The sequence below is a fragment of the Onychomys torridus genome, chromosome 12 (assembly GCF_903995425.1).
Source record: "Onychomys torridus chromosome 12, mOncTor1.1, whole genome shotgun sequence".
NCBI lineage: Eukaryota > Metazoa > Chordata > Mammalia > Rodentia > Cricetidae > Onychomys > Onychomys torridus.
In genome coordinates, this window is record NC_050454.1 from 56,582,977 (window position 1) to 56,598,474 (window position 15,498).

The 15,498-nt window shown below is 34.3% G+C and overlaps 1 protein-coding gene across 2 annotated transcripts in view; it reads right to left on the bottom strand.

Annotated features, from left to right (window-relative positions):
• Tmprss15 (transmembrane serine protease 15) overlaps positions 1-14,982 on the bottom strand; it is a 115,044-nt gene extending 100,062 nt beyond the window's left edge. For both annotated transcript variants that reach the window (XM_036204173.1, XM_036204172.1), the window contains exons 1-4: positions 14,838-14,982; positions 11,543-11,673; positions 11,220-11,287; positions 2,162-2,313 (exon numbers count right to left, since the gene is read on the bottom strand). In XM_036204173.1, the coding sequence (XP_036060066.1) occupies positions 2,162-2,313; positions 11,220-11,287; positions 11,543-11,673; positions 14,838-14,982 (496 nt within the window). The remainder of the gene's footprint in view (positions 1-2,161; positions 2,314-11,219; positions 11,288-11,542; positions 11,674-14,837) is intronic.
• Positions 14,983-15,498: the final 516 nt, after the last annotated feature.

Here is a 15,498-nt window from a genome sequence, read left to right on the forward strand (position 1 = left end):
TCTGCATTAACTGACTTTGTTCTTTCCCAGAGTATGAGAACTGATAGTGGTCACTCAGTTTGTCTCTACTACTTTTGGTGTGCATACTTAACTCTTGATATTATTTTGTAAGTAAGTGCCCCTCCATTACCAACAGTCTGAATTCTGAAATATATTAAGCTTCATCATTTAGAGATAAGGCATTGTGAACATAAAAAAGCAGAGAAAATTACTACTGTCTATAACTAAACTAAACTACTGTAAATATGTTTTTGAATTGAACTGAAGGAAGGGGATGAGAATTAAAAAAATAGAATAACCTCAGTATATGTATTTATTCTAATTGTTCATGTGACAAGATAGCAATGGAGGAGAGATTTATCTACTCCCAGGCTTCAAAGGTTTCAGGCCACGGTGACTGGCTCAGTTGTTTCTGGGTAAGTGCTGAGGTTAGGCCACCATGATGGAGGGAAATGCTTTAACATATCTGCTCACATACAGCAATGCTGAATGAATACATGCTGAGGTATGGGGGTAGGAAGTGAAAAAGCAAGGATATATTTTGTCAAGGATATCATGACACTAGTATTAAAGTAATAGCTTTCCACATACAGGGTAGTCTCTTAAATTGGACCCTGGAATGCAAAAATGGTGTTGGTAGACAACCTGACACAATCCCTAACAAAGAGATTCATCTTATTAGTCATTAGTTGCTCTCCTTTGCTTTCCTGTTGTTGTGATAAACAACATGACCTAAAGCAACTTGGACAACTTTAACCTTCAGGTTCCTAGTCATTATCTATGGAATCCAGGACAAGAAATGAGGCAAAGGACTAAAACGGAGGCGACAGGAAAAGGCTGCTTACTGCCTCCCTCTCATGCTTTGCCTAGCTTCATTCCTTATACCACCCAGGCCCATCTCCTCTGGGTTGGCATCATCCGCCTCAGGCTATACTCTCCTTCCTTAAATAGCAAGAAAATGATCAGCGTACATGACCACAGGCTGATACAAGGGAGGCAATTCCTCAACTGAGGTGGCTTCCGCTACTCAGATATCTTAAGCTGTCAACTGATAATAACTGTGACATTAAAAATACATACTTATATACATACATGTATGTAGGATATACATGTATGTATATATTATATGTGTGTATATGTATATATGTATATCTATAAGATATGTATATATATATATATATATATATATATATTATATATATACTACAAAGCCACATACAGTGACCTACTTTCTCCAACCATGCCCTCCTAATAGCCCACTTAACAAGGAGCTCATTAATGAGTTTATCCATTAGTGAATTTAGCATTTTTCGGATCCAAGTACCTCCAAAGCATTGTATGAATGGAAAACCATTTCTTTAATAGGAACCTTTTAAGGGGAAACTTTGCATCCACATCCGAGAGATTTGGTAGACATATTATCTGGGTATTACTTTAAAATGTATTTATTACTTTGTGTGATCATGTGTACATGTGTGTTTGTGGGCATGATGTATGAGGAAGTGGGCATGCTTAAGGAAGTTAGAAAACAAAGTTTTGTAGTCAGTTTTCTCTTTCAATGTTTGGTTCAGGTGATTTAACTCAAACTGTCAGGTTTGCATGGCTACCTGCTGAGCCATCTCCCTGGTCTCTAGTGTTAGTTTTGACTTCCATGTTTTTCTCCTTTTGTGTATTTTTAGGATAAAAATGTCCTATCACTTTAAAAGGAAAGTTAACTTTTTCAATAGGGAACTGGATTAGATTAGATTTATTAATCCATCTTTTGTCTTCTTTTCAATTTCTAATTAGACATTTGTCCTTGCCACTTGACTGTAATCTTATAAGGTCTGTGACTCAATCATGAATTCTCTAATTTGACTTTATAATGAGTGATTCCAGAAAAGTCAGAACGCACTTGACCAATAGATAGGATGTGACAAGACTCACAAACATCTATGCCCACTGACATTTTCAGGATCTTTTTTATATTTGATGGTTTCCAAACCCCCTTTCACCGATACTTCCCTTCAAATATTTCACTTTTCTCATGTAAACGTGTTACCTCAGGCAATCCGATATGCTCCTAAAGCCAAGGACGATTCTCCTGCTTCTTTCCTATATTGCTAGAATCTTAATTTCATAGCTTAATGATTCAAAGAAATCAAATAATGTTCAGAGATACCTGTGATATCAATGCTGTTCAAATCAATATGGAGAATGACCAGTTGGCTGGATATGTTTGCTTCAATGCCTTGAATCAGTTCTTCTTTTACATTTTCATTTGACACCCACTGAGCAAAAAAAAGGTCAAAAAGGACTATAACGCTGCCATTTCTGCAAAGCAAAAAAATGACATAGAGTAAAAAAAAAAAATCAAGCATCTTCAAGTTTATTCTCAGTTCAGGCAAAATAATCTGTGAAATTTGCTAGTTAGTTAGCATGTCCTCAATCTTCATTACCCCAGTGTAAAGCATTGTAACCCCTGCTCTGCAACACCTTTTACAATGTTTCTTTTCTAAAATAAAAATAGTGAACATAATAGACATTGTGAAGTATTATCCTTAGTTTACAATGGAAGGAAAACCTTCCAAATTGAAAAACTTCAATCTTTTTACAAGACTAGAAACGCTAAAGTAAATCCAACATTGGAATCAGTGTTCAGTATGGCACACAGGAAAACAGTGCTATTTCCTAGTCCCCTGAGTCAAATTAAACAGTGTCACACAGTGTTCTGTCATTTTACTGTTTGAAGGAATGAAGTGTTTGAGTTTGCAATCTGTCTGGTGGATTTGTAGGTCAAGAGAAATCTGACATCATTTTGTACTCGTTTCAAATAAACTGTACAAATTTGAGAAGACCTGATTGGAAGCCTCTGTGAAAATTTGTATTTAGTTTTCTTTTTTCTTTTGTTTAACCTAAATTCTTAAAACATGTCTTGATTTGGAGGATAGAAAGAAAAGAAATATACCTAGAATTACTGGACACTCATGATATTTATTCTTTTAAGACATTTTTTACACATGGTCATCACAATAGAAAATTTCAACTTTGTGGCCTTACAGAATATTCTTCCCCTTTATTTTAACTCTTGCTCTGTATTTTGCATTTTAAATAGTATTTTCTTGTACATTGTAAAAAATGTTAAAAGAAGAGTTTGTTTGGAAACAATAGAGGCACTTGAGAGATTTTGTTTTGTTTTCTTTCTCCCCTTTCTGTTAATTTCATGTTTCCTCTTAAGCTTACAACCATACAGGAAGGGAAACTCAAGCTCTGATCTTCATTTTGTGCTGACAACTCTTAGGTTGAAGTTGACTCCTTAAGGTAGAACAGGGAGAGTCAGCCCTGACATGGTGCTGCTGATACCAACACAAAGGCCTTGGTGCTGCTGATGCTAAAGCAAAGGCCTTGCACATATGCAACCTTGGTATCTCCAAGTTAATGAGCCTCTCCCAAGAAGGACTTTGTTAGCCCTGAATGATTTCCTTATCTACTAGTCTTGCTGGAACCTAGGGAAAAAGTTATCTTTTCCTTCCATCATAATATACTAATGCAGGAAGTCCCTGGAAGACCACAATAGTTCATCATCTCACAGGACATGATGTCTCTTCTCAATGCTTGTCTTAGTATGCGGGTTCATAGTTCAGCAGGAATTATTCCTTTCCATGCAGGTGGTTTTCTCATTATTTAAATGACCAAGAAACTTTGTTATAATCATCCCACAGTTCACTTCTATTAAGTTAATTATCTGAAAATGTGGGCAAGATTAACAGTCCAATTATCTTCTTAAATCAGTAACCAAATCTTATTAGTGGGACAGTACCTTAGTAACCATTCAGAGCTCCCCAAAGTACACATGAAAGAAACTCTTGTCTTTAGTAAGGAATCAATTATTCACAGACACTTTTTCCAATGTGATCTTCAACACTTATTATGTTTTCTACACCAGCTGACCCCTGTTTTTAAAAAATATTCATTTAGTATTTTATTTTTTATTAATGTATATGTGTATCTGTGGCAGGGGCATTGTGGTGTGCACACACATGAGTGCAGATGCCCCTGCAGGGCAGAAGAGGAAGTGGGATCCCCTGGTGGCAGTGAGTCATTTGGGGTAGGTGCTGGGAACTGAGTTCTAGTCCGCTGCAAGAGCAAATATCCTTTATACTATGCCCTTTCTCCAAATCCCTGAACCCTATTTTTCTTGTAGAGTAGCTCTCTGTCTGTAAGGAATGAAGCTGTCTTCTTTATCCATTTCTCAGACTTCTCATGAGAAGACTGGCAAAAGACTATTAGACTTCTATTTTTTAACATAAAATAAAAGTACTGCAAAGCACTGCTTTATTTGTTAGACTACTTTTATGCCTCTATGTAACAGCCAGAATTTGAGGACCATTTCAGGGCCCTCTGAGGATCATTAAGGTAGCCATGATTGAAAGTCACATGCAGCATATTGGAAGAAAGTAAACACTTAAATCTCTTATGTTATTGTCAACAGACCATTGAATTAACCTGCACAGAAACCAAAACTCTGTGAGATGTCAGAAAAAAAACAAAAAAAATGAAAGGAAAGAAAATAAAGAAACAAACAAACAAATTCCCTCTGCCTTTTAACGTTTGAAGAATTATATCCCTTGTTAAATGAAAGAAAAAGACATATTAATTGGCATACCACTTTCAGGTTTCATCCCATTTTCAGTGAAAAGGATGATGGAGACTAGATTTCCCTGAGCCTTCACACCGGCTGATGTTTTCTCTATAGTTATACAAACATCAACACCTAGAGCAAGAGTGTAAACTGTATGTGGGGTTCTATGGCTTTTTATAACAGACGGGATAACCATGTCTCTGTTTCTTAGAAACACTTGTATAAAATTCCTATCCCTGTTTTTTTCAATACTTTAGTGAACTATTCTTAAGGAAAGAGACTGATAGATATCATCTAAGAGACAGGCACATATATTTATTGTCTTGCAATGTTGTAAGAATTTCACATATACGTAGATTGGGAAATAGCTAGCTACTTGTAAGATTTTGTTAGTCAAAACAGAGAAAAATGTTTTGTTCCTATATGTTTTCAATATGTACAATTTCCTTTTTCTCCTCTTTTACCACCATTTCCCTTTCTCATCCCCTCTTTAATCCTTCCCCATTTTCTTATGTTTTCAGGATCTATCCCCTTTGCCAAACATGACTGCTTAAGTATGAACTAAGAGCTGATAGGATTAAAGATGATTTAAAATAAAGCATGAATGCACAGAATCTTTTATCTACAGTCATCGGTTCCACAGTTTTACTTTCTCTTTTGTTGCACAAAAGATAATTTATATGATAATGAAATCTGTGTCTTCTCTATGCATTTCCACATATTTAATTATACAGAACCCTTGATTTTGTGTAGCTTGACTCAGGCAGTAGAAGACACAAAGTATTTGGGGCAGAGAAAATGCAGTTTTGAAATTATCCTTCACTGGGTTGTAACTAACTGGAATAATTCAACCTCAAGCATAAATGTGTTTATATGAAGGATGTGTCTTTTTAGTTGTGAATTGTATGTAGCACTTAATAATTTACATCTGTGAGGATGAACATTCTATATGATAGATACACATACAATTGTATCCTTTACAATTTATTTTTGTATTCAGTATAAATATTGAGATAAGAAAGATATATAGAAGAAATCAAGGAAACCATGATATGTATTTGTGTTTCATCTCATAATCAGGGAGAAACATATTTTTGGTAGTTTACCAGTGATTGGTATCCATGTTGTGAGATTTATTTTATTTATAAATGATAAAATCATTCCTTTAAGGAAGAACAATAGCCGTTTTTATTTCAAAGAACGTGTTCTTAGTAGAGGAGCTTCAGAGCTCTCCTCTTTTTGTATTTCCCTTTCTCCATTTAATTTTACAGCTTGATAATTCCTATCATTGTACAGAGAGACTGGATGTAATAGATCAAAATGTTCCTTATCTCATGTTTTCTTTAATGATACCGATAACCTTTAGGTTTGCTGAATAAACACGGCTCTTTCCTTTGAGAACTTTGTGACTCATCTGTGTGCAAAGGGCAAACTTAAAGCATGCATTACCACAGAGGGCAAACAGCCCTTTATTAAAAGAGTCAAGTGCTAATGCTCTGTGAGTCAACACATTTTCCACAGAGCACAATAACAGTATCCTAAAAGAGAGAAAAACACATTTTTCTCTTCAGACTGGTTACACACACACACACACACACACACACACACACACAAATTTTAGAAAGTGGCAAAAGTACATGAAATCCTTGTAAAATAAGATAAAATAGATTGATGACTAAGTTTGCTGTTCTTAGTGATATATATTGATGACACACATGTGAGGTCACTGAAATTGTATTATTTTAAAAATATTTATTGTTAGATATATGTTTTTCATACTGTTATATAGAGGACAAATCAATCATTTTTGTTCCCTGATTTTACAAATCAAATAAGAATTGAAATGTTTAAGTCTAATAGTGGTTTTGCCCCTTTTCCTGTGAGTATAGATATTCATTCGTGATTATTTAAGATAGCCTGAGACTGACAGGATGACAACTGGAATTTTAATATCTAACACCCATATAAATGCTAAGAAGGCATTTATCTCCTAAGAGTAATACCAACACTTCGGAGGCAGAGATGCAGAACGCTGATAGCAAACTGGCTAGCTAGTCTAGGTGAATGGGCGTACTCTGGGTTCAAATGAAAGATTATACACACACACACCATAAAATTAAATAGCTCTGAATGTTTCCTTGTTCTCTTTCCCCTTCCCATATCTCCCTTTGTCAGGTTATTAATTCAAAGAAAATGGCAAGACTCTGGCCTGCCTTCTCCCCATTAATATTATTTGACCTTATATCATTATTTTTCTGGGCATAATTCTTTGACACTGAATTGACCATCCCACCTTTGTTTACCCTCAAGGACAAAGGATTCTGGGTTGGTCAGAGGGATCAGGTATTAAGAATACTTTTTGCTCTTGCAGAGCATCAGGGGTAGGTTCCCAGTGTCCACATGATTGTTCAAAACAATACATCAGTTCCAGGGGACCCAATGTCTTAGTTTGACCTCTGTGGTCAGATCCCATCATCTAATAAGGAGAGAAGCAAATTTCCATCACATCTTGAGGGTGGTATTTTGTATGATTACACAAAATTCTGAATGAGCTGGGGAGAAAAATGCTCACTCAGAAAAGTGTGTTGGTTAAGCATCCATGGAGATGTGACATTGGTGGGTGCTTAGCAGTTGCTAAGATGTAAAGGAAGGACACTAAGGAGAAAAATGGGAGTCCAGCTGAAGAGAACCTATACAGAAGAATGAAAGATGGTTGCAGGGGATATGCATATTGTCAGCACAGATGATCAAAGTGTAGGAAGGATCTATAAAATTCAAACGAGTGCCTGAGACAGCACATAGGAACATACCTGCATTTCCAGTGGCAATGCTAGAGAGTCTTCAGGAAACCCAGGGTATGAGTAGGGAGCTACACTCAGTCTCTATGGTGTCATACTACAGGCTCGTCAGTGCATGAGAATGCATAAAACCTGCCTTAGTCAGAGGGGAATAAAGCTTCTTTCTAGTAACTGAAATTGGAAAATACACAAATTATGGTGCTAAAAATGATTACTTAATGAGTAGTTTTCTGATGTCCATAGCCACCTTAAACATGGATTCCTAGTCTTTGTATATACTCTGTTTGAGAGAATTAATTTTAAGTAGCATGAATATTTTTTGTTTGTAGAAATTGAGTGAACTTCCTTCAGAAACTCTGAGCATAACTCAGACAGAGCAGCCAGTCAAAGTCTAAGTGAAGTTATCTTAAGTCTTATATTTCTTTGGACCATTATACAATATGTATTCATAATTTATATGAATTGCCACTTGGTAACATTATTAGATATTCTTTGATGTTGATACATCTCCTTAACAATATTTTCACTTCTTTGAAATAGGGATTTTAAACCAGCATCCTCATAGTACCTTCAGAGACTAATTATTACTACTTAATTAGTGGCTGCATATACTCATCAGTCACTTTCTAGGTAACTCTTTTAGGTAGGAAATTTAAAACTTTATAAGCATCCTAAATGTAAAAATGTCTCGACAATGCTCTTGGTACGTCAGCACAAGAGAGAGAAAATTTCTTGATGGTGTTGGTTGCATGAACTCCTTAATAAAATTCTTCCTCAATATCTTTATTCTTAAAAACTTGTAAATTGCCGGGCGGTGGTGGCTCATGCCTGTAATCCCAGCACTTGGGAGACAGAGGCAGGTGGTTCTCTGTGAGTTTGAGGCCAGCCTGGTCTACAGCGCTAGTCCAGGACAAGCTCCAAAGCTACAGAGAAACCCTGTCTCGAAAAACCAAAAAAAAGAAAACAACAACAACAACAAACAAACAAACAAACAAAAACAAAAAACTTGTAAATCATGTGGTTGAATGCAAGCCTTGCCTGTGACTTTCAGAAAAATAAGAGAAGTGGAAGTATAAATTGATATTCATTTGGTTATTGTCAAAACAAAGTATTTGTTTTAGCTTTTCATTGGGTATCTTATTCATTTCCTTTGTGTGTGTGGATGGGAAGTATGTATGTATGTTTTCATGTATGGATATCTGGGTGTGTGGGTAGGAAGGGTACATGCAGACATTATACTTGTAGGCCAGAAGACAACCTCAGCTGTCCTCCCTCACCAAGCTCTTCACTTTCACTTTTGAGATAGAATCTCTAATTTTATCTGGGTCTCATTGATTCGAATTTTGGGTTGGTTAGCTGGCCAGTGAGGCCTGGGGATCTGATTGTCTTTACCACCCTACCCTGGGTATTACAAGCATGTGCAATCAAAACCCTCTATGTTATGTAATTTCTGGACAATGAACTCAAGTCTTCAAGCCTCAAAGGCAAAGACTTCACTGACTGAGTTATATCCCCTACCCACTACTGCCATTTTAATACATTTTTGGCTGATTCTTAAAACCATATACCTATGTTTGCCCTTTGGTATTATGCTGCCCTCTACTTGTGCAATATGCAGGACAATAGTTCATATTCAAATTATTTTACTCTATTTTCTTTATACTTGATTTTTGTTTTGCATTTTGCTGTCTCTTTCAAAGCATGTGGTTTCCTTCACAGAATAGTTGAGATATCTTCTCTGACTAAGCTGAAGATCATTTGGGGAGGATAGGAGAAACACTGTTTCCTAGAGATTACAGAAAGACAAGGTAACAGCTGCTGTCACATCAGATTGGAGAAATAATTATAAATGTTTCAGTGGAAAGAAATGTGACAGTGATGTGTCATTCTGAGAAGGAAGTAAAAGAAAAAGGAAATAACAATTTGCATTATAACAGCAGACACTTAACTCTCTGTCTATGGCACTCTCCTCCCCAACAGAAACCTGTACATCACTTTAATAGGTTGATATGTCTTTACATCATGTTCACAGTACAGTTACTGTAGAACCTTTATTGCATCTCCAATTTTTCTGTAACTTTTATTAGCAAAGCAATTTAGGATTTGTAAAAACAACAACAAAAAAAAACCCCATGCATCATATTCGATATGAAACATAATATTAGAATTTCTGGATTGACCATCACACATCAGACTTAGGCTGGATTCATTTAATTAATAATTTGATTTATTATCTTTCTATATGCTTGTTCAAACAATTACTATATGTTTCAGAGAAAAATTTCATTTGTATCACTATACAGATAGGATTTAAGACAAAATACATAGCAAAATAAAGTGCTTTTGCACTATTTCAATTATACATTCTATATTTTCCACAGTGTTTAATTTTTTGGATTAAAAATGAGGGGACTTTGAATACAGATTCTGCTGTAAGTTTTCACATAGGCTGACTAATTTTCTGAAGAAGAAAGAGCAGGAGGGAGAAAAAAGCAAAGGATAAACAAAGGACAGAATTTTCCAACAAAACATCAACTTTGGAAATGCACTAAAAGAGACATCCAGAGATGACTGAAGCTACTAGGAAAGATATACCAAACACTGATTTAACAGTTTATGATGTGTGTGCCTTAAGGTTTAAATTGTGCAGCTTTATTTGTTGTTTTTAGTAGTGTTTTACACAAAAATTATCCATGAAGAACAGAAGTGATTTTTTTGATACTCATTTTCTCTTCTAAATTGCCTTTGCCTCATTTCTTATTCTCATTTGAGGAACTTAAAAGTCTTTCTCACTTTTTTCCTATTTCAGATACGAAAGGTATTGCTCAATTGCCTATATTTGTATTTGAATTTTCTATCTTTGAGTAGAACACTTCTTTATCTTTTGTCTTTAAATTTTATAGATTCTCATTAGCAGTACAATCTTCTTTGCTAATTGTGCTGCTCATGAGTATCTCTGTTCCAAAGTCCATTTGGTTCTCACAGTTGATAAATCATTAGATTCACTGTGACATAAGCAAGAAGACACAACAGGGAGTCCATTCGTGTATAGTCACAATGATTCAACAGAGACACATGGGACGAAGTCTGAAGAAACATTAGTGTTTAGGAGGTTAAATCTCATAGGATATGTTCTCATAGGAAATGCTGTATATATATTAGCTTAATATACCTACACAGCAATACATACTCTAGATTGAAGTGTTCATAGTGAAATGACATATTATCCTATTCATCTGAGTCTCATTAACTTATTGAACATTGAAATTATAAGTATTTATTTATTTAGTGTAAGTGCATATGTGTGTGTGTGAATGTGTGTGTGTGTGTGTGTGTGTGTACGTACATGTGCCCACAGAGGCCAGAAGTGGGTAGAGGATGTTACAATTACAGCATTTTTTCTCTAAGTACAAAAGCTAACATATATTCTCTCTTTTTTGATTTACAATGTAAACAAACTAAGTGACACAATATTTTAGTAATAACTTAGAAATTTCTTTCATATGTTCTTAACAAATTAAGCACTATATCACCATGTGTATATATTCAATTTTAATCCTTATACACATATCTGCAATTTTACCCTTGTAAGATAAACATGTTAATAGATTAATTATCAAATATTACTATTATCTCTTACTAAAAATGAAATTTTTTTCTGTAAAACATTTCCAAGTACTCACAAAATGTTAGAAATATTTCTTCATTCCTACATATAATGATGCTACACGTTTGAGCATAGTGTTACCAGAAGAATGGGAGCAATGTGCTACCAGAAGAATGGTTTCCAGTATACTCACTCAAATTGAAAAACCCTCGATTTCTTATATTCATTCTTCAGATTACTTGATTCAAAGATCTCATCTATCTAAAAAGATGAAAAATATATTAAATTGAATATTTAAACTTTAACCAACTTTCTATAGAGAATGCAGGCACTCCATTTGTTTAGAATTGCAGAGATCTTCATGGTGGGTGGGTTTATACAATTACAAATTTTGAATATGGCATGCATTACTGATATTTTCTGAACAAAAAAATGTGGTCTATGTATCATTTGAAAAGGACTTAATAAAATAGATTATGAGATTTTAACCCAGCTGTGGAGAGACAATCCCCTTACCATTTGCTGAAGGTCAAAAGCAAGAACTTTGAAATCCACGGAGAGTCTGTCTTGTAAATTAGGATTATATGTCACTCCAGATGTTATTGTAAATGTCCCTCTGACTTCATGACTTTTTCCAAGTTCTGCATCTAGAAGAATTAGTAAGAAATAAAGCTCCTGATTATGAATAGAAAGGAATTTTGCATCCTAGTTTATGATATAGGGGCAACAACATTCATTTAATAGACTTTCCCTGTAATTATTTAATTCTTGCTTTTTCTCTGTAATCCTTCTTGTTCAAAACCAGCTACTCTACTCTCTTTTTCCATTTTTACATGTCTGGTTGTTTTAAAAGACTGAAAAATATAGGCTTATTTTCTCTCCCTTTGTTTCTTCCTCCTTTCTTTGAAGTCAAGCCATACATTTTTTTTCCATTTTCTCTTTAAATTGAGATTCCTGTTGGAAGTCACAGGTCATAATCATACTTTACCAATTATGGGAAGTGATTCAGGAAAACATAGTGAGAAATGGACCATTAAAAGTTATGTAGCTGCTGTTAGATGTTTCTTAGACCCCAAGCATCCAGCACACTGCTGGCTTTCTGCATGTGAATTTCTGTGAAGATTTCTGTTCATGTGTAACTTTGAAACACAGCTTTGAAGTGACTTCTTACATCCTACTAATTATAAATTTGGCATGTATGACTTTTGGCATGAGACAGGAACTGTCTTCATTGGAGAAGTTATTGAGAATGAGGTAGAATACAGTCTCAGTGGGAAATAATGTAAGATGTGGTGAACAAATTAAACAATCCCATTATATGAATATTTTCTTTGATACATGTTTGTAATTAAAACAAATAACTGGCTTAAACTCACGAAATGATAAAACCATTAGTCAATGCAATAATAACATTAAATAATTTTCACAATGGAATGATATGAGTTTTTTTTTCTTTCCTTCAACAGGGAAATGGGGGATTAGAATGACATAATTTCCTAATGTAATAAAGATGAGCAGTGATGGAGGTGAAATTTAAATATATGTTTGACTAACTATAACCTCTAAACTCTCCTAGACACATACTTTTACCGTCCAGAAAAATATTAAAGTGAATATTTTAAATGATAAACTTACATTTAGCTTAAAAATTACGTACCTTATTGTTATTTCTGTCATTTTGTGAACAAATTAAATAACATTTAAAATTTTCCATTTAAATATGGAAAACAATGAAAGAATTAAGAGATGTCTGAATGAAGGAGACTAAGAGTCCTTTATTAGTATGTCTGTGTATGGAGCTGATCTGCATCCTAGACATTAGGAAGTTGATGAAGAAACTATCTGTATAAATAATATTGCACCAAAGTGAATTTTTTTTTCCAGAGCTAAGGACTGAACCCAGGGCCTTGTGCTTGCTAGGCAAGCACTCTACCACTGAGCTAAATCCCTAGCCCCAAAGGTGAATTTTTTAATAGAGACAATTTCTATGCATGCACAAGAAAATAAGTTCAGTGAAGGCTATGTATGTATTCTATATAATTTTTACAGCATTTTAAAATTGTATACATATACATATATGTGCATAAAGCAATAATCAAAGAAAGAGGCTATCAACTTGAGAGTTGGGGGATTTAGAGGATTTCAAGGAAGGGTATCTGGGAGAGGCTTGAGGGAGGAAACAGGCTGAATATGATATAAATCTATTTCAATGAAAAATGTTAAAACTTTACAATATTTCCATAAATTCAAAATTAAATAACTATAATACTTTTATTTCCACTAGTGTTTTATTATTAGTAAGTCAAATTTCTGTTTATTCTGAGTAATTACTCATTACATTGCATCAACATTTACAAATAATGTCTACATTGTAGAATAAATAACTGACATGTTCTTTATGAACTAAAAAAGTTCCAGTGGACTGAAAAGTATTTCTTCAAAAGTCATTTAAGTATATAAATAAGCCCAAAGCCACCACTTTTCTAAAAGCAAGTGAAACTTGTCTATTGCTCGTCCTAAGTACTCACAAATACTTATTCTTCATTTTAAAGGCAGATTCCCTCTAGATTGTTATAATATTTAAATTATATGGATTATACTAAAATTATTTCTATAAAACTACAAATACTTTTTATTACATTCAAATTCAAATGTTTATTTGGTCAGGGGAAAATAGCTTATCCAAAAATACTTATTAAAACAAAGGTGACTCACAAGCAAATTCTCCTACTTGTGATTTTTTAGAATTAATATGCTTACATACAATTCATTGTTTTCAAACATCAATGAAATTTTATCAAAAAAGAATTTTTGCTACCCAGGCTATTGTGATGATTCTTATTTGTTTGTCTTATAAATCAGTAAGTGGTATTTAGGAGTCAATCATAAAATTGGGGTTCAGTTTGGGATCTGATGTCATCTATGTAGCAAATGTTGCCAACTTAAGCAAGCTAGCTCTCAAGCTCATTGTTTCAGATTCTTAACATGGATAGTGAGACACCAATAAAATGAAGTCAAAGATTTGTGATATCATGACATTATATTTGAATGTCTTTGAAAAGCTTTTGGTCCATGTTAGCATAGTTCTATACAATAATGTTTGAATTTCTTTCTTTTTTATTATCACATTACCCTTCCAGGAGAATGAAATTCTTTTTTTTTTGTTGTTGTTGTTTTTTGTTTTTTCGAGACAGGGTTGCCCTGTGTAGCTTTGCGCCTTTCCTGGAACTCACTTGGTAGCCCAGGCTGGCCTCGAACTCACAGAGATCCACCTGGCTCTGCCTCCTGAGTGCTGGGATTACAGGCGTGCGCCAGCACCGCCTGACCTTTTGTTTTGTTTTGAAATTCTTATATATCTAAATTTATGTATTTATGTTTGAATTTGTTTATTCAAATTTATTAGCAACATTTTAGACCAAAAGCCAGAATGAAGATATCATTTCATATAAATGGAAAAGTTAATTCATTTACCCTTCATGGGTATGAGCTTGTATAGTTCATGATATTTTAATATGTATATGATTTCATGTTATCACCACGAGTATACAGGCTACAAAACCTACTCTATTATATACTGAAATGAAAAACTGAATATCATTTTGCAAAAAAGACAAAATAAAATACTTTATTCCTGAATTTGAATTTGGGATTATTTGTTATTATATACCAACTGATTTTTTAAATATTCTGTGAATTAGTCTCTAGAATCACTTAAATGAAGCAAAAATATCTTGTGGTGTAGCCAAAGTAATGAATCAATTACAGCAAAGGTTGACTTAGAACATGTCCCTTGTTGTAGTGCATGACTTACTTGTTTCTGATTCCTTGATTGCCAGCCAGGATACTGCAATTAGCCCAGCGCTGAGCACCATGAGCATTACGAAGAGAGCTGAGAGCATTGCTTCGAACCGGCTGATAGAATGATATCCTGCAGCCACATTTTTGTTTGACTTCATTTCTTTTTTTTGTAAGATGGGTAATTTAGGAACTGTGAGAGACTACAGTTTCCCACATCAGCAAAACTGATACTTTAAATACTAACTGTAGAGTAAAATCTCAAGTTCCTAAGGATTTTACAGGCATCAACCACTCAAGCTGGCATCAACAGTCTTCAGTGCTGCGTGTGTCCCTCAGGAAATGATATGTCTCTATACATTCAGTATCAAAAGGGGTGGTTAATATTTAAGAAGATACAGTGAGTAAAGATGCCTAAAGCTGTAAATTGCAATCATGTGAACATACCATTTGACAGAATAAGAGAAATGAAATGCATGCCATAAACAAACAAAAAAAATTGACCCTTAATCTCCTTGAGAACCATTTAAAAAAATCTAAAAATGATGATAGATAAATTATTCATTAGGGAAATACACTTGATATTTGCATAAGTGTTCCTAACAGATCAACCTTCTACCCTGGTGACTCAGGTCACAATTATAAGTATTCCCCTGTAGGAAGGAAAAACCAACAAA